The following is a 24724-nucleotide window of genomic DNA, read 5'->3' as shown; positions in this document are numbered from 1 at the left end:
TATATGTGACAAACTCCCTGGGTGTGAAATACAGGGGGTCTGATTGACACTTGGTGTCTGGAAAAAATATTTTAAAAAATGTTGTAAATTAATCTTATAACTGTGACTTTTGTTTCAAGAGTGACAGAGATGGGCAGACACACACACACACACACACACACACACAGCTAAATATATGTGTTTTAACTTCAGTGTTGCAGAAGAAGCGACGCCTCATTTATCCATCAACACATTCAAATGAATTCAGCAGGTTTTATAAGGATCAATGTTTAAATAACCACATAAGCCTTAGTGCATTCATGATGAGAGCGTCAAAATAATCACAATATAATCATCACTTATGATGTAATTATGTTATCTATTTATTTATTTATTGGGGGGAGGTCCGATCATGCATGTCAGACCCAGCATTACACTGGAGCAGGAGGTTGGGGGGACCCCTCAGTTTTCACTGGGTATTAAGAAAATGTATTTTATTATTTGATTATGTACAAGTACAATTTTATTTAATTGACTTGATTCCTTAAAAAACACTTCAATCGTTACTGGAGAAGAGGAATAGAGAGATAATCTGAGCTGGTAGGGAAACTCACATTATGTTGATGTTCATCTTTATTATCATGAATCTGTACATATTTTATTATTATTATCATTGTTATTATGTACAACAGTTTTTTGCAGCAATGCTTTATATCGAGCTGAATTACAACACTTTTAATTTTTAATCATTCAAACTTATGTCACGCAAGAACAATAATAAAGATAATTCATATTAATTTCACAAAAAACATTGACTACAAAATCTTCATTGTTATTAAGCCAGGAATAATAAATGTAAAGTTTCTAAGTTCACTCTGCAGCTCAGATAATCCAATTTGTCTGTAATTTCACCACGCAAGTCTACAACTATGATTTTACCAGTTCAAGTCTCATTCATTTAAAATGGGCTGTTGTTTATTTCCATTTGCCAGCAATATTATAAAGAATGAAGACCGGGGAAAGTATTTAATGAGTAGATTACATTGACGGATTTCCTTTTAAATGAAATTTAATAAATCATCAAGAGTACCTATTTCATATCAGTTGGAAATGGTGACAATCCTCTAAAATATAAATGAAAAGAAGACAAACAAAGTATCTGTATAATCTGAGTTTGTGCCTCTTCATCTTCAATTAGCAAATGAAAAGGGAAATTATAAAAGCTTTCTGTAATTAATGGCACAACAAGAGATAGCGAATGCTGCCGTTCAATTAAAAGTTATATTAATTTTAAATGAGCTCCAATTAGGCCAGCAATGAAAACGAAGGTGATAAGATGACTGAGTAATTATGATTTTTTTTTCAATCCTCAAATATTGACTCTGTGTTAATTGGAGCTAGAGAACAATGGATGCTATCTCTGGTTAAGTATTTTTCTTTTAATGTGCAGATGTGTCACTTTCAATAGCTCATTAAAGCCTCCATCAAACATATTTAATAATATATATCGGTTTAACATGCTCCTGTGGACCATTCCTGTGTTAAGCCAGTTTTAACTACACATAGTTTGGATATTGGATATGCTAAGTCAAGATTTATATGGTAGGACATATAAATATGGGTCAATGTCATGGTATTCATACATTTAAAAAGAACCCATGAGAGGAATTTTGTAATTAATATGACATTTCAAGGAGTCGATGGCAAGGCAAAAACATGTAACCCACTTACTTCAACAGGTGAGGCCAACTGCTATAAGTCTGCACAGATAACCAAAGAAAGAAAAGAGTGTGTCTGTGAATGGACTCACCTTGTCTGTTATAATCATCCTGTTCACGGTGAACCATTTCTTTGTGTCCCTTGGTTGTCCCGTACAGTAACCTATCAGCAACCAGCAACAGAATTTGTCAGTTGTGTTACTATAATAAAGAACAGCCGCTGACTTTGACTGAAGAGCTAAGGATTCTTGTAAAACATTTGAAAAATGAATGTTTATTGTAGCAGAGCTAAGGTGGCTTTCAAGTTAGAAATACATATTTCACATTTAAATATATTTCAAGTAAAAGGTGAAGATTAAGTCTATATCCATTCAACAGGTGCTGCACCTCACACAGTACATTGCTATTCTCAACCAAATATACATAAAAGAGTGGAATACATTTTAATCTCAATTGTATCTCAGCCAACTAGCCTACTGAATAATCAAAACAGACAGAGCCATTGGTATAATCAGGAAGTGCTATGTTAGTTCAAACAAACCAGAAACAACAGCTTAAAGAAGTAGACATTACTGAGCACATATCAGAATTTAGAAAAAAGTAATTACTCTAACCATTCCAGATGAGCAAAAACTATACGTTAGAAAAGGTCATTTAAATATATGTTGTGATGCTTGATCCACAATCCACTATCCACAATACAGGTCTAACGATATCCATTGGATTATGAATGAATGAAAGCTTTCATTGTCATTGTGCAAGATAAAATAACAAAGTTCTGAGTGCTACTTCTGATCAGTGCAAGATAGTAGACATCCTTTTGTGTGTAATCGCAGTTCTTACCTGGTCTGGTCTTGGTGTTGGTCAAAGGCCTTGAGTGTTTCACTGGAGGAGTAGGACTTCTGAGTAGGGACTCGTAGTCCCTGAGAGCCAATGGTACAGTCTTCACTGTCCCCTGATGAACCTAGTACAGAGGGACATTCACAAGCACTCAAGTATGATGAATTTTCAATTTAAAATGAGGTAATCCTAATACTACTACTAGTGTGTGTGTATGTACTTGAACTGAAATCTTAATCAGGAGCATGGACTCTATTTGAGGACATTTTGGGAAAATTAAAACATTTTTGCCTCAATGGGCTATTTATGCTAGGACATTGATTCTCCTTGCTTGGAAGAATCCTTGACATTGATTCTCCTTGTTGCTAGTGGTCATGACCCTCTGCTACTTCTAGGATGGTTTGTCTGATGACAAACTGGGGGAGGTATTTTGAGCCAAATCCAGGCTTTTACTTTGGCATTGTATTTTTTGAGGTCTGGCTCTGGTGTGGAGTGCGTGGCATCAACTGAGAGGAGTGTGGATTCCTGAGTGACAGACCAAGACAAAAAGCTGGGGAAGTTCCTCGATCATGTTGCCTCCTGGGATCATACTGCAAAAAGTTTGAGTGTACACTTTTCATAGACCTTATTGAAGAGATTGGCAAACTGACAGCAGTGACTGAGTTGTATTTATCCAGCTGTTTTGGACAGCACTTGGCACCAACTATAGTATAAGCACGATCAATTACACCAGAGCCATCTTTTAAGAATTGATGTTTCCCACGTCTACACTACTGTGAATGCAAAAATCAAGACAAGTGAAAAATGAAATAAAATGTTTTATTCAAATGAATTCCAGAAATATTTTTTTAATAGACAGTTTATTTTTATTTAATATTTTGAATATATGTTATTCATTTTTAATTTGAAATGTTGGTTTTAATACACTGTTGTATGAACCAAAGTTCTTCATCAGAACCTACATTTTCCAAATTTAAGGACTTTCCCCTCAGTATAATATCAGCTCAGTCCACCTCTTGGTATATGACAATGACGCACTTCTATACATACTTCCTGCTCTTGCAGTGTTCATAGCAGCAGTAAATAGAAGATGGTGAACTTTAAATTGTCTTCTACAATGTGTTATTCCCTAAGGGAAATGATCTCTGACATTTAATGGCTGACTAAACACACAGAGAAAGAAAAACAAGTCAACAAATAATTGAATAAGAATCAGTAAGCAATCTGAACAGTCTCACCAGTGTATGGTCCCTCTTTGTCTCTGCGGCTCTTGGTGAGTGAGCAGTATGGACGTCGCTCTTTCACTTCCATAATGCTTCTGCTTGTGCTGGAGGCAAACATAAAGGCATGCTGCTGTACAGCTGCATAGGTGGAAAGACATACACACAGAGAGGAACAAAGACAGAAGAAGATAAAGGATGAAGCCAGAGAAACTCAGATAGAAAGAGTGAGGGGCTGTTGGACTGCCAACACAATGACTCATTAGGGCGGCAGTGGCAGGGGTTAGAGCGGTTGCTTTACTAATCAGTCGGCGGTTGGATTCCCGTCTTACCCATTCCGTGTGCCGAAGTGTCCTTGCTATGTCTTTGCTGCACAAAGATGCATTGTATGAATGTGTGTGTGAATGGGTTTCCCTTAATTAGTAATAAGACATTCACTTCATGTCGTATGCTTCTATTCATTTTTGTATTAATGCTTCTCCCTTGATTGATTCTTCAATCAAAGTTTTATGTGGTTTCTATATCTACTGAAGAGCAAAACTACCTCAAAGATTTGATTTAGTATGGAGGATACACAGCCACTCTCATAGCTTTCAGTCTAAATGTACTGTGTAACGTGTGATGTACATGCCTGCTCTGATATTCATCAAAGCATGAATGCAACTGTAAAACATAAGGTTTTTTTCATGAATGTAAATAAATAATCACCTAACTTTGTAAAGTAAGGATGACCTCCACTTCTGTGCAATATGTGACCAAGATTAAAGGAATAGTTCACAGAAACATGAAAATTCACTCATTATCCATCATACAAAACACTTTAGGAGTCTCAGGGGTAAACAGTGCTGCAGCCAAATCCAATACAACTGAAGTAAATGGAACCCCTTCTTCAGACGTACAGAAAACAACAGATAAAACGTAACACGCCTCCATACTGCTCCTGTGTTGTCATCATTGTTTATACTGAGCGGAATTGCAGAGCTTTTATTTTGAAAGTTGAATACTGAAGATTGTGTTGGCTGCTTAACAGACCTCAGAATTAGTGGCGTGCATGTATGAAAACATAACAGCAGTACAGCAAATCATCCAAAGTTCATTTAAAAAACAGACACGTGAAGAGTAATAAAGCACATTCAGCCCCAATTTATGAAAAACATTGACTATAAACCTTTGGGCAGACAAACCAGTTACGATAAATGCAAAGTTTTCCGACTAACCTGTGCACCATAGACTGTTTATAAAAACCTCTGCACACCACATCCAGCACACAAACAATAACAAGCAGAACTGTTTGAGGAGGACTCACTGATGACAAGAAATAATTCTAGCTCCAGAGCATTAACACAGGCCAAATAAACAACCCATTCCAAAGAGGCAGGTTTACAATGGACTGCACTAGTTAGCTTTCAATTGCTACACAAAGCTTTAAATTGCCTTCACACAAAATAATTGTTCACTTGGTTGCCAGACTTGCTGGATTTGTATTCCCCACACAGAGACCGGAGTATAAAATATGTGCAAGAATATCATTTGTCTTTTTTTTTATCATTTTTTTGAATTTCTTAACAACTCAAATTAAATATTGATCACTGAGTTCAGCCACACACAAGAAGAGACACAACGAGAGGGTGAGTAAAGCAGAGAGAGGGGGAAGAAATGACAGCCAGTCATGGCCAGCTTTATAAACCATCAACTTAATCTGAGACGCTGAGCCCTAAATCCTCTACCTTCTGGATGTTTATGCATGTGTGTATGTGTGTTATTGATGTGCGTGGTTGTTTGTGTGATGCACTTTACTGTCCAGAGTCTTTGGTTTGTGCGTTACCTTCTATTTGCCTATGAGAATGAATCTCATTTTTTATAATTGCATCTTGAATAAGAGGAGGATGAGGAACAAAGCTGCTCAGGAGTAATAATAAACCTAATCATTCATTTACCACATGTTCTTATTTCTATTCAACATATGTCTGTGTCAGTGTATAAGTGCAGAACCTTGAACGTCAGAGTCTGCACTTCCCACTTCACATGACCTGATGTCCTCAAGAAGAACAACAGGAGCATCATGGAGCCACATGATAATCACATATTAACTGCTGATCGGAAATCAACCCTCAACACAACCGGATTTTAATTTAACACCTGTATTCATTACAATATATGTTGCATACATTGTTACTCACTGAAAGTAACTGGTCCATTTACAACATATCAACACCTCTGATTAACAGATTAGATCTACAAAATGAGAATACGATATCTACTGCTTCAATCAGTTCATTTATCGTGAAGGTGATCAGTTCAGCTTGTTTTAAAAACCCCATTTTGACCCACTTGTGAGCAGTACGTACTGTTAGAAGCACATATTCTGTCATTTTGCTTGTTACTTTCAGAGCACAGCTACTGTTTCAGCGGTTTACCCTGCTTAAGTAGACAAACTGATTTACTCGTAAATTGGATTCAATTGTTAATTTGCAATTACCACAAGTCTAACTAGAGAAATCTACACATACATTAGATAAAACTGTAGGAAAAAGATGATCAAAAAATGTCTTTATGTGTTGATGGATGTAAATGATAAGTCTCCTTATTCAGAGTGTGGGTGGGTGTGTGTGTGTGTGCAACTTGTGAGTATGACATGAACTGTGTACAGAATAGAGCCAGAGCTTTAAAGAGGCGTTTAACACGGTGGAGCTATGTGCTGCTGCTTCTTTAATCACTTTGCTCTTGAGTTTTTTGTCCAGTGAACTGCTCGACTTCAAGGGCTCCCAGGAACACACACATTCTTTATTCAGGGACATCCTGCCCTCTTTCTTTTTTTCAATTTCCTCACTCCTAATTTTTAATTCAAAGACACCATCTCTCTCTGTTTCTCATCTATTTTCACACAACGTGAATGATGACACAGACAGTTCTTACCAAATAACTTCTGCATCTTATTCTGTAATGAATAAACAGGATACATTCATTCAATTTGAGGATAAATCAATAATTTGTCCGTATCATTGAGAAAAGTGAATGATTATCTTTGTCCTGGCCGGCAGACCCACGGTTTTACATAGAAAACATAACCTCAACTAATTTGGGATAGATGTGATACACCCGTTCATATCATGTGACATCAGTAACATTGATAGTGCTGTCACTAAGATGCTATTCTTCATAGGGTGTACTTTTTAACTTTTCTTTTTGACCATTTTACATTCTGTAAAATTCTAAAATCATTTTACTGCTTAGAAAAGATTCCCTAAATGAGGGGCTCATTTTTTCCTGCTGATTTTTGTAGCGTATTTATTTGCATTGTATTATTGAAAATCTGTTTTGCCATGCACTGACTGCTGGCTGCACCACTGTGCTGTATTGCTTGACTTGAGACCCAAATAAAACATTATCTTACTGCAGACATAAAATGCGTCACAGCAACACATTTGGGGTACAATTAAATGTAGTCAAAGCTGTTATCAAATCCAAATATTCACTCTAAATTCATTGACATCTCTTATCACATGTATTTGGATTAAGCTCTCAATATTTGTTGATAGAGTTAATGAAAAACCTCACAACCTGCAGCAACAGACAACAGAAAAACATTCCCTTGAACTGTATGATATGAAACGTTGATAAAAATCAATTACACAACAAACGCTTTAATGCAGTACAGGGTCCTGGTAAACAGATTTAATGAAACCTCGCAGAGTCCCACTCCTTGTCATGGTTCTGTTAAGAACTTTTGAAACATTTTTTAATTACCTTCGGCAATGAGGTTATGTTCTTGTCTTGTTTGTCTGGCGTTAATGAGCAGAAGCTACAGGACAAATGACCATGAAATTGGTGGAAGGATGCAGTATGGGTCAGGTGAGAACCCACTCAATTTCGGTACAGATCCAAATTAACGGGCGGATCAAGAAATAAAAATAATGAACATATAACCAAGTCAGCTCGGGAGTTCAGTGGTTAGCACGGTTGCCTCACAGCATGAAGACGCTCAGGTCGAATCCTGTTTGGCCTGTCTGGTCTTTCTGTGTGCAGTTTGCAGCTTCTTCCTCTGTTAGCGTGGGATTTCTCTGGGTACTTCAGTTTGCTCCCACAGTCCAAAGACACGTATCCTAATGCCATTAAGTTAATTAAATACTTCAGCTTCTCCGCCAGTCTCAAAATGATAAGCGGTATGGTAAATGGTCTGTAATTATATAGAACTTTTCTAGTCTTGATGACCACTCAAAGTGCTCAAAGAACAGTTTTGCCATTCACACATTCACACACAGCTGCACATGCAGCACTTTCTCTTTCATGCATCAATCATACACTGCCAGCACAGCCATCAGGGGCAATTTGGGGCTTAATATCCTTCACCAAGACACACGATATAGGGGATACTGGAGTCAAACTGTCAACCTCCTGGTTAGTGGATGACCCACTCTACCTCCTGAGCCACAGCTTTAAATAATGGATGGATATAAAGAGCTTGATAACATATGAGAAATAAGTGAATGCCATTCATTAATAAATACTTGAATACAACAGTAAAACGAAATATATTAGTTTTTATAGTGAAAGTACCTCCACTTTTATTTATGCATGTAGTTGACTGTACTTTACATTTATACATTTATTTACAGAAATATAGGAATTAATTAATGTAAAAATAAAGACTGACAAATGAATGCAAAATACATTAGTAATAGAAAATGATGGTGCACCAGGCAGAGTTGGGATGTATTGTATTAATTGTAATAGATGTGCTCTTATCACCACGTCTGTGTCTTCCAAGTATAGCACAGCTTTTCATCCAGAGAAATTAGTGGGGTTTTTTTGTTGCTTTTTCTTAATTGTGCATCTGTTGTGTGTTAGAAATATCATCAACCCGCCAACTCGCTCACGTTGAATCCTGCAGAGGTTCTCTTGCTGTGTTCTCACAACAGCTTTATACCAGGGGGCCGAATGGAGAAAGTCCAAAGAAAGTCAAGAGGCTCTCACTCGGATATTTGCATTCACACATACAGAGAAACCTGTCTGTAAACCGCAAATCTGTTCAGATCAACCATGAATCAGCAGCACCCCTGCAACTGTTGGGAAGGGTGAATCAGTCCTAGAATCTGTCTGATTATCCTCTATAGTGGAGCCAGTGTTGAACATTTGTCAGGTATATTCAATTCACTATGATGAGGGAGCAAAGGAGAGGGAAAAAGAGGAGTGAATGCATCTTTCTTAATTTGTGAATGAATAGAGTTTGATCAGATGTATCATCAATAATCAAATTGTTAATTAAGAACTCTGTGCATCAATGAAAAGTGAAGAAAAGCTCATCGGTATTAAAGCGACAGCTCAGCCCTCCTCTTTATTTGAGTATATCAATTAATTTTTAACTGCTGACAGATGTAATTGGTTTTACTTGTCATCTTTATTCACGTATTTTAGCAGCAAATAATATTCCATTAACCTTAAACCCAGAGAACATATTCATATGCATAATCTAAATCCACCAACTAATTCAGCAAATGTCTGTCTTTGTTTCTGTCTGTCTACAGTTCTGTATTTGGACTGCATACGCTGTGCTAATGGACTTGGCATGTGTTTTCTTAGTGGGAAGTGCAGTGCTGAGTTTGGTGTGATTTGGAAACGAGATACATTCATCATTTATAAAAAATGTAATAAACCAGCATCCAGAGCTCTGTAACACTAAGAAGCTAACAGGCCTCTGAAGAAGACCTGTTAAGTGAATCATTATCAGAAATGCGAAAATAAAGTCAGACGTGAAAATAATTAAGCAAATTTGATTTCATTTTGTGAAAAACATTGTCTATAAAATGTTGTATCACAATTTGATAGACTGAAAGTGTTCTAACGTCACTCTGCACCATAGTGTAAATGAAAAGCTCTGCATACAATGTCCAGCACATTGGACATTTTGAGTATCCAATTATTGTAGTGGTAGGATGGGTGGGGGTGGCCTGTGTATAAATGTGGACAACACACGTCGTCAACAGACACAATTAAAAGTTTTGATGGTGAGATCGCTGCAGGTATTAAAACAACAAAACAAAAATGTGTTCTCGTGAGGTGGTTGCACACTATTCACTTCCTTTGCAAAATCCTGGCTCATCTGTTACCCAAGACTCTTGATGTGTATATATGCATGATGATGACAAATAAAACTAGAAATGCACTCAGAGAAATGTTACAGCCATGCAGCATGTTTTAATGTTCAATATGCATTCATTGTGTTAATGTGTGGTGTAGATATTCATTACAATGCTGCATAACAAGATGTGACATATTTAAACAATGTGTAGCTGAATTAAAGAGAATAGTGATTGTATATGTCTGTATATGTGTTTTCATTGAACTTCTTAGTAGCATAAAATGTTGATACCGCACTGTGACCTTGTCCTTTGACGAGAGGACAGACAAATGCCACAGATGACCATTAACCAGCCCTCTACCGTGCAGCAGAGGCGTAATGAGTGTGAATCAGTTTCACAGGATGGATGACCTAAGTAACTTCTTGAGACAGAGAATTGTTTGATTGCATCTTCAAAACATACACATTTGGGGCATTCTTGTTTTAATCAATTCCAGATAAATAAGTAACATTTCTCTTTTAAATAATTCCAATTGTCCATGTCTGGATTGACATCAGCACCATACAGGTGATGACAGGTGCAGAGTTTTCATCATATGGTGATAATTCAGAAGGGTTAGGATTTTGTCGATGGAAGGAAAACAGCAGCAACTCTGCTGAAAACGAAATTTACCACAAAGCACAAGAGAAAAAAAGCTCTGAAGGCAAAGAGGAAAATAGAAGTAGGATGGTTTAGTCATAATAATGAAATATGAGAGCGGGAACCAAACAGAGAGGGGAAAGAAGTAAAGTAAATATTTAAAAGGATGCTCAGAAGAGGGATGTAATACACAATCAGTTGACCTGTTCTTTCCAAATAGGAGACATCCCCTGGGTCCCTTATTTTAGTTGGACTATCAAGAGGTGACAGTTGATGACAGTAAAACAATTGAAAACCAATACAAACTCACTCTTCTTAGGTTTCAACTGACCTCATAGAGAAAAGAAACTGACAGTCCATACAGTCACAGCCGATTCGGGCTCTTTGGAGAGATTAGGGCTTTCAGAATCAGTCTTCCAATTCATCTCTCAGTGTGGCTACAGCCCTGTAAACTTCTTCATTTCAAACAGTCAGCTCTCAGGAGATATTTCTTGAAAGCACTGTGGCCATTGTGTCATTTCATTATACTCCACAGAGAATTCCAGAGGTTCTAAGACCAGCAACATTGTTTTCATAGACCTTTCTGAAAATGAGCACCGGAATTTGGTTTCAACACAAACCGTGCCATCCAGTGAGAGAGCGAGGAGAACAGTGGTTGTTCACGGAGACCAGGTACTGCCAGGGCTCATATCACATTCCTGTTATGAAAGACTCCAATGACATCAAAATCCAGCATGCACTGCCAGATGGAACAGATGAGAAGGGTGTGATGATGGAGGAGTTGGGAGAAAATGTCTCTCATAATTCTGCAAAGAATTTTATGATCAATCCACAACAACACAAAAAAGTGCAATGATTTCTAAGTACCTGTGGGGAGGCATGATTTTGGACGGCAGCGTGTAGGCCGAATTACAGATTTTAAATGGGTGAAGGAGAGAAATCTGCTTGTGAAGATCGAGGGACCTTTTCCAAAAAGCAATTTAAATTCTCACATAACCATTCTAATGAACATCTTGAACTGCTTCTCTGTACGAGACACCTGATGTCAGATGGTAGCGATAATGATGCTATCCACAGTTGACTTTCCAGATACAAAAATCTGTCCTTCACAATTATAATAATATAAAAAACAATGCACGATTATTGACCAATTTGGGCAGTCACCAGTCTTACTTACCCCTATGTTCTGGGATTGCCCACGTTCCAGCACATTAGCAAGACATTTTTTTATCACTATCCTCCAGGCCAGAGAGAATTATGTCTAGTCGCTGCCGTGTGACTGGTGTTACACAGTAAAACAATAATACATTAATTAGATAACTCCCATATGGTTAATTTTCGCGGTAAAGGTGCCAACGTTAATTGACTGAAGAAACTACTTATCACCACATAGTCTGACACTGCAGCTATAAACTGTAAGTGTAGCAGCAGAGTCACATCACATGTCAGTGGAGTCTGACCACGTAATGAGAGGAGAGTTGACAACAAGGAAAAGGATTCAGAAGCAAAGCAAAAAGCTGTCACATTTCAGATTTAACCTGATGCTGGAGGAGAACAGATTTTTTTTGTCGGGGGGGGGTTAGCTTTTGCAATTATCTGCTGGTTTGGCAACGCTTGTGACTAACAAGAACAGACTGCTGAAGATTCTAAATCTCTGCCAGGATACCATCTGCTCTAACTTGAATAACCTCCGCTATGTTTATGAAGTTGGAGCCACTCAGAGGGCAAAGGCCATTTTGGCAGACACTCACCCTCTTCACCCAGAGTTTAGTCTCTTGCCATTATGAAGGAAGAACACCTACCTAAGCAGGGACGAATCTTACTTGAGAAGATTTGTCCCATCGGCTGTTTTTAAACATGCTGTAGATCGACTAGTTATTGCATGCATGTTTTGACAAGGACAAGCAGGGTTTTTAGAAGTATGTCTATGTTTTTTTGGTTTCTGTTTATTTTGTCTAATTTATTGTTATCTCCACCAAGGAGGTTATGTTTTCATCTGTTTTTGCTTGTTTGATAGATTACATAAAAAATACTTTCCATGAAATTCAGTGGAGGGGTTGGCATGACTCAAAAAGAACCCATTGCATTTTCAAGCAGATTCATATAAACAGACAGATCCTTTTAACTTTCTTTAACTTAGTATTATAGAGACTTAGGCTTGTTGGAGGTATGTGCTTTCTGAACTCCATCTAGTTTATAATGAGTGCACTGGTGTTTACACCTGCAAGTCAAATAGCCCCTTGGGGATAAAAAAGATCATCCAAAAACTTTGTGCGACGAAGGTGGCAGCCTCTGGAGGTAGGGCTTCTAATCCACAAACTCGCAACTTCAAGTGCACCACAAGAGTGAGGCTGCCTACAGCCAAATCTAATGTTAAAGATCAAAATCAGAGCTCTGCAGATACTGAGCTGACTCATGTCTTTTCATGTAAATAATTGTTAACAAAGGTGTTTCCACAAATGTATTACTCCATGAGAAAATGTCCACACTTCTCCTCTCAAATAAAGAAGAATTCCCACATAACACAAAAAGAAAATAGCAAAAACTAATTCCGCTACAGATAAAATTGCACAGACTTTAAAATCAAATGTAGTAAAATGTAAACACTATGTAAAAACTATAATGGATAATATAAGAAGGGGTTTCTGTAAGAGCTTTATAGAGAAGAAGCAGTTAGGTTAGGTTTTCTTAGGTTCAGGATTTCTGTCCCAGCTGCACAACAATCAAGTCAACAATGCTCATCTGAAATAATCCATACATTCCTTTTTCTGTATCTACTCCACCAATCATCTCACCCTCCCCTTTTCCTATTACTCTTTGGCATTTGTCTCATTCCTCTTTTCCATTCTTTCTCTCATTCCTTCTGTTCATATAACTCTCACATTATCTGACCTGAGTTTCACAGAGTTCACAAGTGCAAATCTGCTGGGATAATCTCTCTCTCTCCATCCCCTACCTTTCCCCTTCTCCCACCTAATCCCCCTCTCTCCTCTGGGATTAAAAAAGAGAGAGGGATGAATAAAAGAAAGACAGTTACAGGGATGCCACCGTCTGTGAGTCAACAACACGCTCACATGGACATCTGTGGTGAAAAAATTGATTGGAAAACTAAAAATGCTCCCTTGTCATTCTCTCCAAGTGTCTGTGTCTCTGTAAATTCATCAGTAAGAGTTATGTCTCGACCTGAGCTACATGATAAGTGCCCTGAGAGAATGCATGTTGTCATTTGACTGTGAATAAACTGACTTGACACAGAAGTGAGATAAACAAGGACAGAAGACCAGAAAGGTGGCAGCAGTGTGCTGTGCTGTCTGTCTTTATTTACACTGCCACTGGGCATTGCCATCCATAAAACAAACAAGTAGACACATGGGCGTTGTTATTATTACAGGCTAACCATGAAACCAACCAAAAATTTAATTTGGTCTAACATAGAAATTTAGTAGCAATTTAGCAAATATCAACTTCTTTTAATAGAGCTTTGTCTTGTACATTCATCTAGCAGTGGTGCACCACTAGCAAGAATAATATCATCAGTGATGGAGGATATGTGAAATTAAAATGATCATAATAATATCTACTTTTTTTACTTTTTATTGATAATCTATCAGTTTAGTTCATTTAAACCAAATGTTTTGAAGCCAGTAGAAATAAGAAAAGTAATGAAGATATGTCTGTTGTTTTAACTGATACTGCAAACATGATTGATTTCAATTTCACAACTTCTCAATCTTTCATGATCCCTCTTTCCTGTGTCTTCCATCTCTCCTATCTCACTCCCCTCTCATTTTACCCCCTCTCCTTTCTGTCTGTTTCTTTTTAATATCTTTCATGTTTTACTTCACTTCACCGTGGATGATGTTGGGTTTCATTTCTTTATTGCTTTCCCTCCTCACCCATCTGACTTCCCTACATTTTTGCTCATTATTCGAGACCTACTCCTTCCTGTTCAGTTACAATTTCAACTTGCTACAACACAAAAGATGTTGTAATTGTAACTGATGTGCCCTTTTGTATTATCGGCACACAAGGGACAAAGAAGATGGATACAAATCTAAAGAGAAGGGGGAGGGGAAAAAAGCAGTGGCTTGTTAACACACAGTAACACTTGGTTAATGTTAATGTTGAAGATGGAAAAAATAAAGAAAGCGGGAGGGAGGGGCGTTGGAAAGAGTGAAAGATCATATCTTCTGTCTCACTACATAAAAGGCAATAAACAATTATCAATTGACAGGTCTGGGTGGAGTGAATTTCAGTTCCTCTGACATGTGATTGGTTGACATGGGTTTGGTTTCCAGTGAGCAACTGCTTTATCAGAATCTACCCAACCACTGATTTTTGCAAACCAACTTCGAGAGTTTTTTGAGTCTAATATTTGAGGACAACTTCCCCCTAAATCTGTACGCCTAAAGTAACATTAGAATGGCACACAGCTGCCCAAGCTATGGATTCAACAAGCTGTGTTCTTAAAGTCTGAACTGTAAGGGGAAGAACTGAAACAGCCTGTCATTATGCATACACTAAGAAGTAGTGGTACTGGGCCCGTATTTTTCCTGAGTACCATGATGACATTGTAACAGAAGTCAGTTTATTTTCCTACAGCACTGCAACAATGTGCTGTTGACCTGTCACTTAAACAGAAATATGATAGCAGTATCTCCATCACAAACAAATGAGAGTTAATAGTCCCTGATGCCCACAGTGTCACTCAGTGAGAATTGATGCTGAATATTTTACATCCTTTGTGCTGCCGAAACACAAAATACTGTGGCAGACTGCAAACTGCATTTTAAAAAGATGTGAAACACAAAAACAGCACCTGGAATCACAGTGACCTTGAGACTTGTTTTTTCTTTCATACATCATATTTGCAGATTTTGTAATCTCACATTACCATTGTGGAAATAAAATTAAAAAGGCTAATAATAAGGCTCTGTTGAATGCTGAGCAACCATCGTCACTGCCTCTGACTGACACACACACACACAGACACACACACACACACACACACACAAATGCTGTCAGAGTCCTTCAGCGGAAACAGCTTTTCCTCAAGAGCTGCCTTCCAAAAGCACTTGACAGGAACAAAAATTGGCAATTCATTGCTTTACTTGTTCACTTTTCCCCCCCTTTTCCTTCTCTCTTTTTTATTGATTGCAATCACTTGTTTGCTGCACGTGTTCAAATTGCAGAGCATGTTTTCTTCCGTTTTTATTTTCTGAACTGCAAGAAGAATGGCCCAATCAAGGCAAATTGGTGTTAATCTTCTTATTCTTTAATGAGATGAAGGGCAAGAAACAGAAAGAACAATTTCAGCAAAAGTGAACAAGATAGAAAGCTAGCTATACTAAAGTGGACGACCGAGAGACAGATAGATAAAAACTATACAGGGATCGAGTGAGAAACAGATGAAGACACAGACAAGTAGAAGGTTTGAGTTGAACCTACCAACTTGTTGAGCAGTCTAGCAGATGAGTGGCACTGATCTGCTGTTAAGTCGAGTCATTCCCTTCTGTACGTTCCGAGCTAGGGACAGAAAAAAGGAAAAGTATAAAATCAGAAACAAGTAATTTCCAATATGCTTTATTTATTTATTCTCCTACTGTCTTACTAGCAAAGGTGTGACGATAGAAAAGACACTAACAACGGTCACCCTTCAGGCTTTAAGCCTTTTGGCACGGCAAGAACCCCATCAGTTGAATGAAGACAAGGGACAAATCACTATTACCGTGGTTCAACGAACCAAACGTTGACTCTGGGTTGACTATGAATGTAAACAGCAATACAAATGACATGCCAGTTTTCAGTGACATAAAACACATGATTCTTCTGTCTTCTACAGGGCTACATATGTTGTTTAACTAAACGACTGGTGCTTTCTGCAGAAGCGCAGGAGGTCTCTCGGCAGGAAATGCTTAATATATCTAATTTGACTGTAAAGACGGTTTTCATTTTTTTCTTTTTACTGTTCATCTGACATCAGGATCATGGATCATGGATCATCATCCAAAACTCGGACTAGTTCAGGTTGACTTGCCAGCTTTTAGGCTGAGATATAGTTGACAGATGTGTAAGAAGGATATTTTATACATATAAATATATATAACTGACTGTACAGAGGATGACCTGATAAGAGGAGTGTCTGTGGAGTTGTTTTGGTGAAGTCTGACAGTGGTGGAAGCACACACACACACACATACGCACACACACAATCCTTTCTAGATAAATGTGCCTTAACCATTACAGGGGGCAAACAGGATCACTGAGAGGAGTTGCAGGTTTATTTAAAGGTCATTAGTGCACAACAACAGGTGCAGTATTGTTGAATTTATATATTTTTTATCCTGGAATTGTGAAGAACTGGCTTGGTAAAGGCAACCTCAATAAAATATGTCCTAAATCATGGCGAATCTGTCTCATTTTCCATGAAGATTAAAGAGTTTTCTTATTATTTCAGCATTTGCTGTGTTGTGTCCTGAGAGGGGAAAGAAAATCCTGTAATCATGTGGTAAGGTGTCCAGTTTCCTGTCGGTCACTAATAAAGTGTATGAATATTTAATTTTCTCATCAATTTCAATTCCATTTGTGTATATCAAGTTTAAATACACATAAGAACTGCCCCCTCCCCCCCAACACCCTCAAATACACCTTCAGGTAGTAAATTAACTGAGAAAAGGGATTTGGCGAAGAGGAAGAGGAAGACACAGAACATACACAAGAAATCTCAGTGAGAGAGAAAAAGCAACGTATGTTTTTATAGTGAGCCAAAACACTTGCATGTAGGAAAAGACACATACACACACGCACCAGAGACTTGAGAGGTCCAGCTCTTCAATGTGACATTGAGCTAATCAGATTTGAGGGAGGGAGGTGTTTGATAAACAAATCCTTCTCTTCTCTATCGCTCTACATTCTCACTAATCAGTAGAAGAGCTTTTAGAGTGCAGAGAAGTATTCCTATTTACTCACTAATGCATGTCAACAGCCACATGTACTCCATGACGATGAATAAACAACTATTTACCCCATAACCACTCCTCACATTTAAAAGCCATCTCCTTTACAAAAGCTGCAAAGAGTTTCAGCAGCAGGGCACCGCCACCCGATTGAAAAGGAGTCTCAAGTAAATTCTGAATACAGTTAACATGGATGCAACAACACACAAAACTAAATAGGCTTCAAATCTGAGTCTTCTGAAATAAAACAGATGAAAGCTGACAGAAAAGCAGAGGTCTGAGGCTACAGTGAAAGCAGCTTCTTGACCAGGTCAATAACAATGACACACTTGACCCAGATTATGAAAAGGGCCTCAGGCTGTCCATTCAATAGTTACCACACTGGAAAAAGCTCGCTGTTGAATGCAGTTACATTTAGAGAAAGGTATAGTTAAATACAAATGTTATAGATAGAAAGAGCATGCGTACTTTGATCTGTCCTGTGACAAATATGCATACTTGTATGTGAGGGAATACACTTATTACTGTAGTAAATATTGTGAACTAGACCTAAAACTAGAAATATCACAGTATCACAGCTTTACCCTTTTGAGACCTATCAGTACACAACTACTGCAATCAACAGCAACATGTAAATGGCAATTATAGATTTTATGTGGCAAAAGGCAGGGACACACACAGTAAAGCTGCTTTGAAACATGTACTGAACTCCAGACTTTCTTCGAACAGGCTGTATGGGAGTTTCTCTTGCAACAAACTCAGGAGAATGTCCGAATGAGTCAATGTGAGAACACAGCCTGGGATCATCAGGGTCTGAGTTGGCATATTGATGAAATACAACCCCAAAAAAATATGTCAGGATAAAAAAGTGTTGCGATACATAGAAGACACTGACGAAGACGTCAAGAGATCTTTTGGTGATAAGCACAGACAGAAAGTGTTGATGTGCTGTCAACAAAAACAAATGATCTCTGTGGTGGAATTAATACTTTACGGCCTGCCTCAGCATGCTGCACTACCCCTCACATGAATCCTCCGGAGGTTTCCGAGCTGTTGTGAATGCATTGTTGCTGGATCTAATTTTGCAGACATCCTGTCTAAAAACGGATAAATCGTCTGCGTCAGGTTCACAGACTCAAGCAAACACATCGACACCTTTGAGTCTCCACTTCTTCATCTTTGACCTGTTCCGCAACTTATATTGATTCTATTTAGAGTTCTTCACATAAGCACGCAAACACATCAGTGTTATCAAGATTCAACAATTCAAAAATTCAACAATTATGATGTTGTAAATTGGGTCTCTGAATTCCACTGTGCTATGCGTAAATTAATGTTACAACCTCTAGTGCAAAAGAGTGGAGGATATTATAGCATCAGAGGATATCCCATTTTTTCATAATGACAGTAAATATACATTAATGCAATATTTAGGTGTCTGAATATAAATGATGTGTGACCCATTGTGGGCTCCGGTAGCTCGGTATACATCATTAAAAGCATTTACCAGTTTTAATGAGGCTGATCGATGTTTACTTTGATATAAGACATTTTAGTGTTCTTTCTATTTAATATTTAGCCTTATAATTCATTTTGAAAAAACTTAACTTAAAACATAACTAAACTTTAAACGAGGAATCAAAACAACTTAACAAAACTCTCCATTCTGATTATTTGTGTGTCTCTCTCTGTTAGTAACTCCATTCATCTGTTTATCTGTGCTCTGCATCTCTCTTAGCTAGAGGTATTTTTTACCCTGCCAAAGAAGCAGGATAACATTCTGCTCGTAGGAGGGTTGGCTGAGCCGCACTGTTCCTTTTCCATATTTATGACTGAGAGGTGTGCAAGGAATTGCTTCCACACCCCCTCCCACTTTATCTCCTCATCATCCAACTATCTATCCATCTGTCCATTTTTCCATAGTACCTGCTAATCAGTGAATTTATCCAAAATGCTGTAAGTATATTTGCAACAGTGTTTCATTTTCAAACAAAAATTCACGTTGTTTTTGTCTTTTATTTTTTAGTCTCCAATCTGTATCAATGTCTTGTTTCTGCTGACTCAAGCTGCAGCATAACACATCGTGACAGACATTCAATGGGACAGGATGATGTGGAACAATGACGAAAATCCTACAAAATGATTAACTCAAATTTTGAAAATTTCAGGGTACATCTATGGAACATGTGATGGCTGCATCTGCTGCCCAACGTGGACTTTAAATGTGAGTCACCCTCCTGCGCTCAGTTTACTTATATATTTATTTACTCATCTTGTTTAGCTTTGACCTTATTTACATTACATTGAATACATTTATATGTATTCAACAGCAAAATAGATACATAACAATATATTATATAGTATAGTATAAGGTTCCTACTTGTAGTGCACACAATTCTTTATTGTCTGTACAGTCATACTTTAAATGTATCATTAAGTTTGCCTTGAGTTCTACTTTTGCCTTGTTTGAGTTACCAGTGACGGTGCTGCTGCTGCTGCAGTTGAAGGAAGGTCAAAAAAAAATTCTCACTGTGTGAAAAATGCAGTGGTGTAAATTCCTTTATAATTGACTTGATAAATAAAAAAGACACAATTATAACAAAGTGTAAATATAAGGTCGGTTTGTTTTCGGCTTCATAATTGGGACTTCTACTAACAGTGAAATATTAGAGATCTTCTTTATGAAAAGAAATCTAATTAATTATATTTTTGTCTTTAGTTTGGTTTATAGGTGCTGCATCTCTACTATTGCGGATATAAAACAGCTGGTGTGTACTTACTTTACTAGAACGGGCACTGCTGGGTTAATGTTCAATCAAAGGAGAAGGCAAACAAAAACACACTGCCCCCACTACACATGGAAGCACACGCACGTCATGTGTCATTAATCATGTGATAAATAATAAATGTTCCAGCCAATTGTTCTCGTGATCAAAAGATAATTAACAAAAGGTAACACTCAGCATCCACAAAGGTAGTGAAGAAGACTGTATGCTAGCAAATGTCAATTTTGAGAATGAGAATTACAATGTTCATGCTTAGAATTGAGATTACAATGCTCACTTTGTTTTCTTACATAAATGTTGACCTGCAAAAGGGAACGACAAAAATATGATCGCGCCCTATCTGTTATTGATGTCTGTGTCTGGCTAACGGGATTTTGTCCTCACATTTTCTTGGCCTATGCTGCTTCATTATATTGCACTTTGCGGTGATGAAGTCTGAACGCGCGGAAATGTGTACTGAGATCCAATCACTCAGAGCCCATACAGTCACCAGGGGCCTCATTCTTTTACCAGTGTAAAATATGTGAAGGACCGCCTGCCCAGGTGACTTTGTTGGCCTGCTACAGTTTCACAATGAATCAAAAGTATTATGATTCTCAGTTAACAGAGGCTGATTTGTTTGTGGCCACTGCCACACTATCAACACTGATCAACACATCGTTTCCATTTTTTAAATCGCTTCAAATCTTTCTTCATTGCAGATCTCCAGCTCATTATTTATTCAGTTCCTCTTGACTCTGTTATCTCTCATCCTCTCTCACTCAATTAAAATTACAGTTAGAAATGAGATTGCATAAGCATGTGCAATTTCATCACTATTAATCGTGCAGCTGTAATGGTTACCCCAGAATCCAAACATTCAGGGAGAGGTGGCCTTGCAGCAACAGCGCCGGTTGACCTCACATGACCCTTGAGGTTGTCATGGCAGCGTCAGCCTTTTTCTCACAACACCACACTGTTCCATTACTGCAATGTAATTTATTCATGAAACCATTACTTTACAGGGTCGCTGTGTGTCTGAAAGTGTGTGTGTGTGTGTGTGTGTGTGCGTGTGATGGAGATAGAGAGTTTTTGCTTTTGAAAATGATAGCAAATATATGGATGTGTTCAAGGACTGTTTTTGTTTGCTTGTGTGCATGTGTGTGCTAATTGTATTAGGGGCTGTTCAGGTGTAGTGGCAACATCGCGTTTTAAATGGCAGTCATGCTGTATTCCTGCTGTAAGTTGCTAAGGAAGTTGCACTACATTTGCGGCTGCCATTACTAGGCAACCAACACTGCTTGTTCAAATAGTCTAGCAGGCTAAACAAACTTAATGCAGGAAAAAAGTAAATTTGAGGACAAATGGCTGTGATCACACTCCATTGACAATTCTGAGGCTTGCAGTTATAGTAAAAGCTGAAATTAGTCTTAGAGAGGTACATACAACTGGCATCAAATTTGATCTTATACTATCAGGATCCTTGGCCTGATTGTGACTGTATATTACAAGTTTGGACTTCAATAAGTTATAAATGTTGGAGTATTTGCAATTTGTCATTGAAGATGATGCTCATTTTTAAAATAGAGGTTTCAAATGTTGCTCCATAATCTGGAAGAACATTTCATTTAAATTATGCTCAAAGGTATTTCCACCATAACAAGAAAGTAGCATCATTTTATTTAAAAATACAGGAAAAAACTATTAATGGGAAACATTTTTACTCAGTTGTGGGTCAGCAGAGGTGGGGATTCTGTCATAACACATATATAAGTAGTTAGTGTAAAGTGAAGTTTTAAAGTAGAAATATGTGAATCCTACATACAGCAGCGAATAATCTGTACAGGACATATTCCTGGGCATGAGGGTAATGCTACACTACAGATAAGAGAATGTGAAAAGATGTTTGCAGATTGGATTACTTCATCTTTAAATACCTATAAGTAAGTGACATGTCTTTTAGTAGAGTGATGATAAACAAATTAATACTGTAATACAATGATATATCATAGAGCACAAAATGTGACCTGGAAATCTAGCTGAGATGTGTGTGTCTGAGAGTCTGTGTGATAACCTTGTGCGTGTTCGCTCCCTGTCACTATCAGAGGCGCCTACAGTCTGAAGGAAAGCATCTGGTTTCAGCATCTGGACACACACACACACACACACACACACACACATCAGAGGTGTGCGAAAGGGACAGTAAGAGGACACCAAGAAGGTTATCTGTGCTCAGCGCCTGCAGTTATGTTATACATGTACACATAAGCACACGTGCGCACAATACAGAGACTAACAAATACGTCTCCTCTCTCTCCCTCACACACACACACACACGGACCTGTCACATGTTGTTTCTCTTTGCCTTTTACACTTTCCATGATCAAAAACACAGGGCACGGACGAGCGGTAGATGTGTAAAATCAACGCATCAGCAGCCTGATAATCCAGACAGATGCTGCTCATGTCTTCACTGACTTCCATTTCCTTCCTTGGGCTGATCTAGTGTATGTGATCATACAAACATGGGAGAATTGGTTACTTTGTCTTGAATGTGTTCAAGTTTGTTAATATCGTAGTAAATTTTTGCATTGTGATGCAACATGGGTGTGATATTGATCTTTTATTAAAACCTGGTCCAAGGCTCCAGACTATAACATTCCATCATCTAGGGATAATAAAAAATAATATTTGACAGAACATAAAAATTGTTTTAAGAGTCTATGAGGGACCATAATGATCTGTACTTAACTGAGCATTTACCGAAGGGCCAGGAGATAAAGTCGAATTCCAGTGATACAAGCAAATACTATAGGCAGTAGGAATTCTTTGAGTCTGATTTGAATTTGGTGACATGCTGACAGTTTTCAATAGCACCTTCCCTCATTTTCAATTAATTATCACCCATATCAAAAATGTAACCACTGTTGTTGGTCCACATGCGTATATCTACATCTCTCTCTCTCTCTCTCTCTCTCTATATATATATATATATATATATAGAGATATATATATATATATACCTAAATTATAAAGAATGTGATATCTCAGCAGTATGGGTGAACGCAAATGTCCATGTGAGAGCACCCAAAGTTTCTGCAGACTTTCTCTGCCTGTCCCCCTAGTATAAAATCTGCAGAAAGTCCACAAAAGTCAAGATGAGCGCATATCAGGAGATCGTCCATCAGATTAACCTAAGCAAGTGGGGGGGTTTATGACATCCCTGATTTCAGTTGGCCTTACGGCTGATCCTGCTTTTAGTCAGACTCAGAGACTGAAGATGATGTTTACTTGCAAAGCTCTTGGAGGCTCAGGCTGGTTTGCATGATACATGCTGTTTTCTGTGAGTCCTTGTTTCCCTCAATCTCTACAATGAAGGTGAACAGTGCAAAGTCAGTACAATATCCACATAAGTGGGAAATACAGCATACTGCATACATTATTGGACTTTCTGTCATATTGACATAAGGTCAATATAACTGCTTTTCCTACTGCATGATCACATGACTAATGCAGATTTACAGTTTATATATGTTTTGATTGTATATTCGTGGGAGTGTGTACATGAATGCGTGTGTATGTGTGTGTCCCTCCCTGCTGCAGGGACCAATGACAGGCCCTCTTGGAGCAATTTGAGCCTATGAAGATATACTTGCTGTGAGCTGAGAGCCAATTAGAGGCACATGCAGATTGTTCAGGTGAACTGGGACAGATCTAAATACCTGCAGTGGATGTGTGATTCATCTATTATGGCTTGGGACCCAAAGTGTTGCTGCCCCGCTTTTGCTGGGTTCCAACATGATGAGCCCACTTATATAGTTCAATGAGCATCAAGTCCCAGGATGCCGCTGAAAGTAGAAGGTAAGATTCTTTTTTCATCAGCAATATAATAAAATATAATGTGAATCAGGACACAAAGGCTGCTCTATTCCTATGTTTTCTCTTTAGAAAATACGAACACATGACGCTGAATGCCAAATCGATGCAGGTCTGTATTTCATTCAGGTGAGTAGGGGGCAGGTAACATGACAACTTGTTCGATAGAGTGAACGGGTAAACAGCGTTGCATCCAAATCCAATACTATTGAAGTCAAAGGTGACCATTTCTTCAAATGTAAAAAAACAACAGAAAAAAACCCTACTGCTCCTGTGGTCAGAACTTGCGAGTAATGCTGATGTCATCACGTGGCCCCTGGGCAAGAGCGTGGAGCCGTGCACAATCGTGAATGAAGCTCTGGGGATAACAGTGGATAAAAAACATGGTGGAAATTACCTCGTTTCGAGTTGAATTTGAATGTTGGGGCTTAGGGACACTTGTATGACACCAAAGGAGCAGTAAGGAGACATTTTATCAATTTTTCAGTTGTTTTTTTACATTTGAAGAAGAGGTTAGTACCTGTTATCTATGAAGATCAGATTATATTTTATCAATAAGTGATAAAAAAAAGAACAGTTTATCCCAAATAGTTTACATATATACGTGTTGTTACATCTAAAATACATTTTGTGATAAAAGTGGTCTTTGCA

General features: G+C 38.0%; 1 protein-coding gene across 10 annotated transcripts in view; it reads right to left on the bottom strand.

Moving 5' to 3' along the window:
* The window catches only part of tenm3 (teneurin transmembrane protein 3), a 500548-nt gene that overhangs the window by 146048 nt on the left and 329776 nt on the right, over positions 1-24724 (bottom strand). For all 10 annotated transcript variants that reach the window (XM_069529751.1, XM_069529750.1, XM_069529754.1 and 7 more), the window contains 4 exons: positions 15925-16002; positions 3776-3898; positions 2541-2661; positions 1790-1860 (listed from right to left, as the gene is read on the bottom strand). In XM_069529751.1, coding sequence (XP_069385852.1) covers positions 1790-1860; positions 2541-2661; positions 3776-3878 — 295 coding nt within the window. In that variant the 5' untranslated portion in view covers positions 3879-3898; positions 15925-16002. The remainder of the gene's footprint in view (positions 1-1789; positions 1861-2540; positions 2662-3775; positions 3899-15924; positions 16003-24724) is intronic.

The sequence above is a fragment of the Paralichthys olivaceus genome, chromosome 8, assembly GCF_024713975.1.
Source record: "Paralichthys olivaceus isolate ysfri-2021 chromosome 8, ASM2471397v2, whole genome shotgun sequence".
NCBI classification, from domain to species: domain Eukaryota; kingdom Metazoa; phylum Chordata; class Actinopteri; order Pleuronectiformes; family Paralichthyidae; genus Paralichthys; species Paralichthys olivaceus.
The sequence above is the reverse complement of the archived record's forward strand: the minus strand, read 5'-3'. Positions and strand labels throughout refer to the sequence as shown.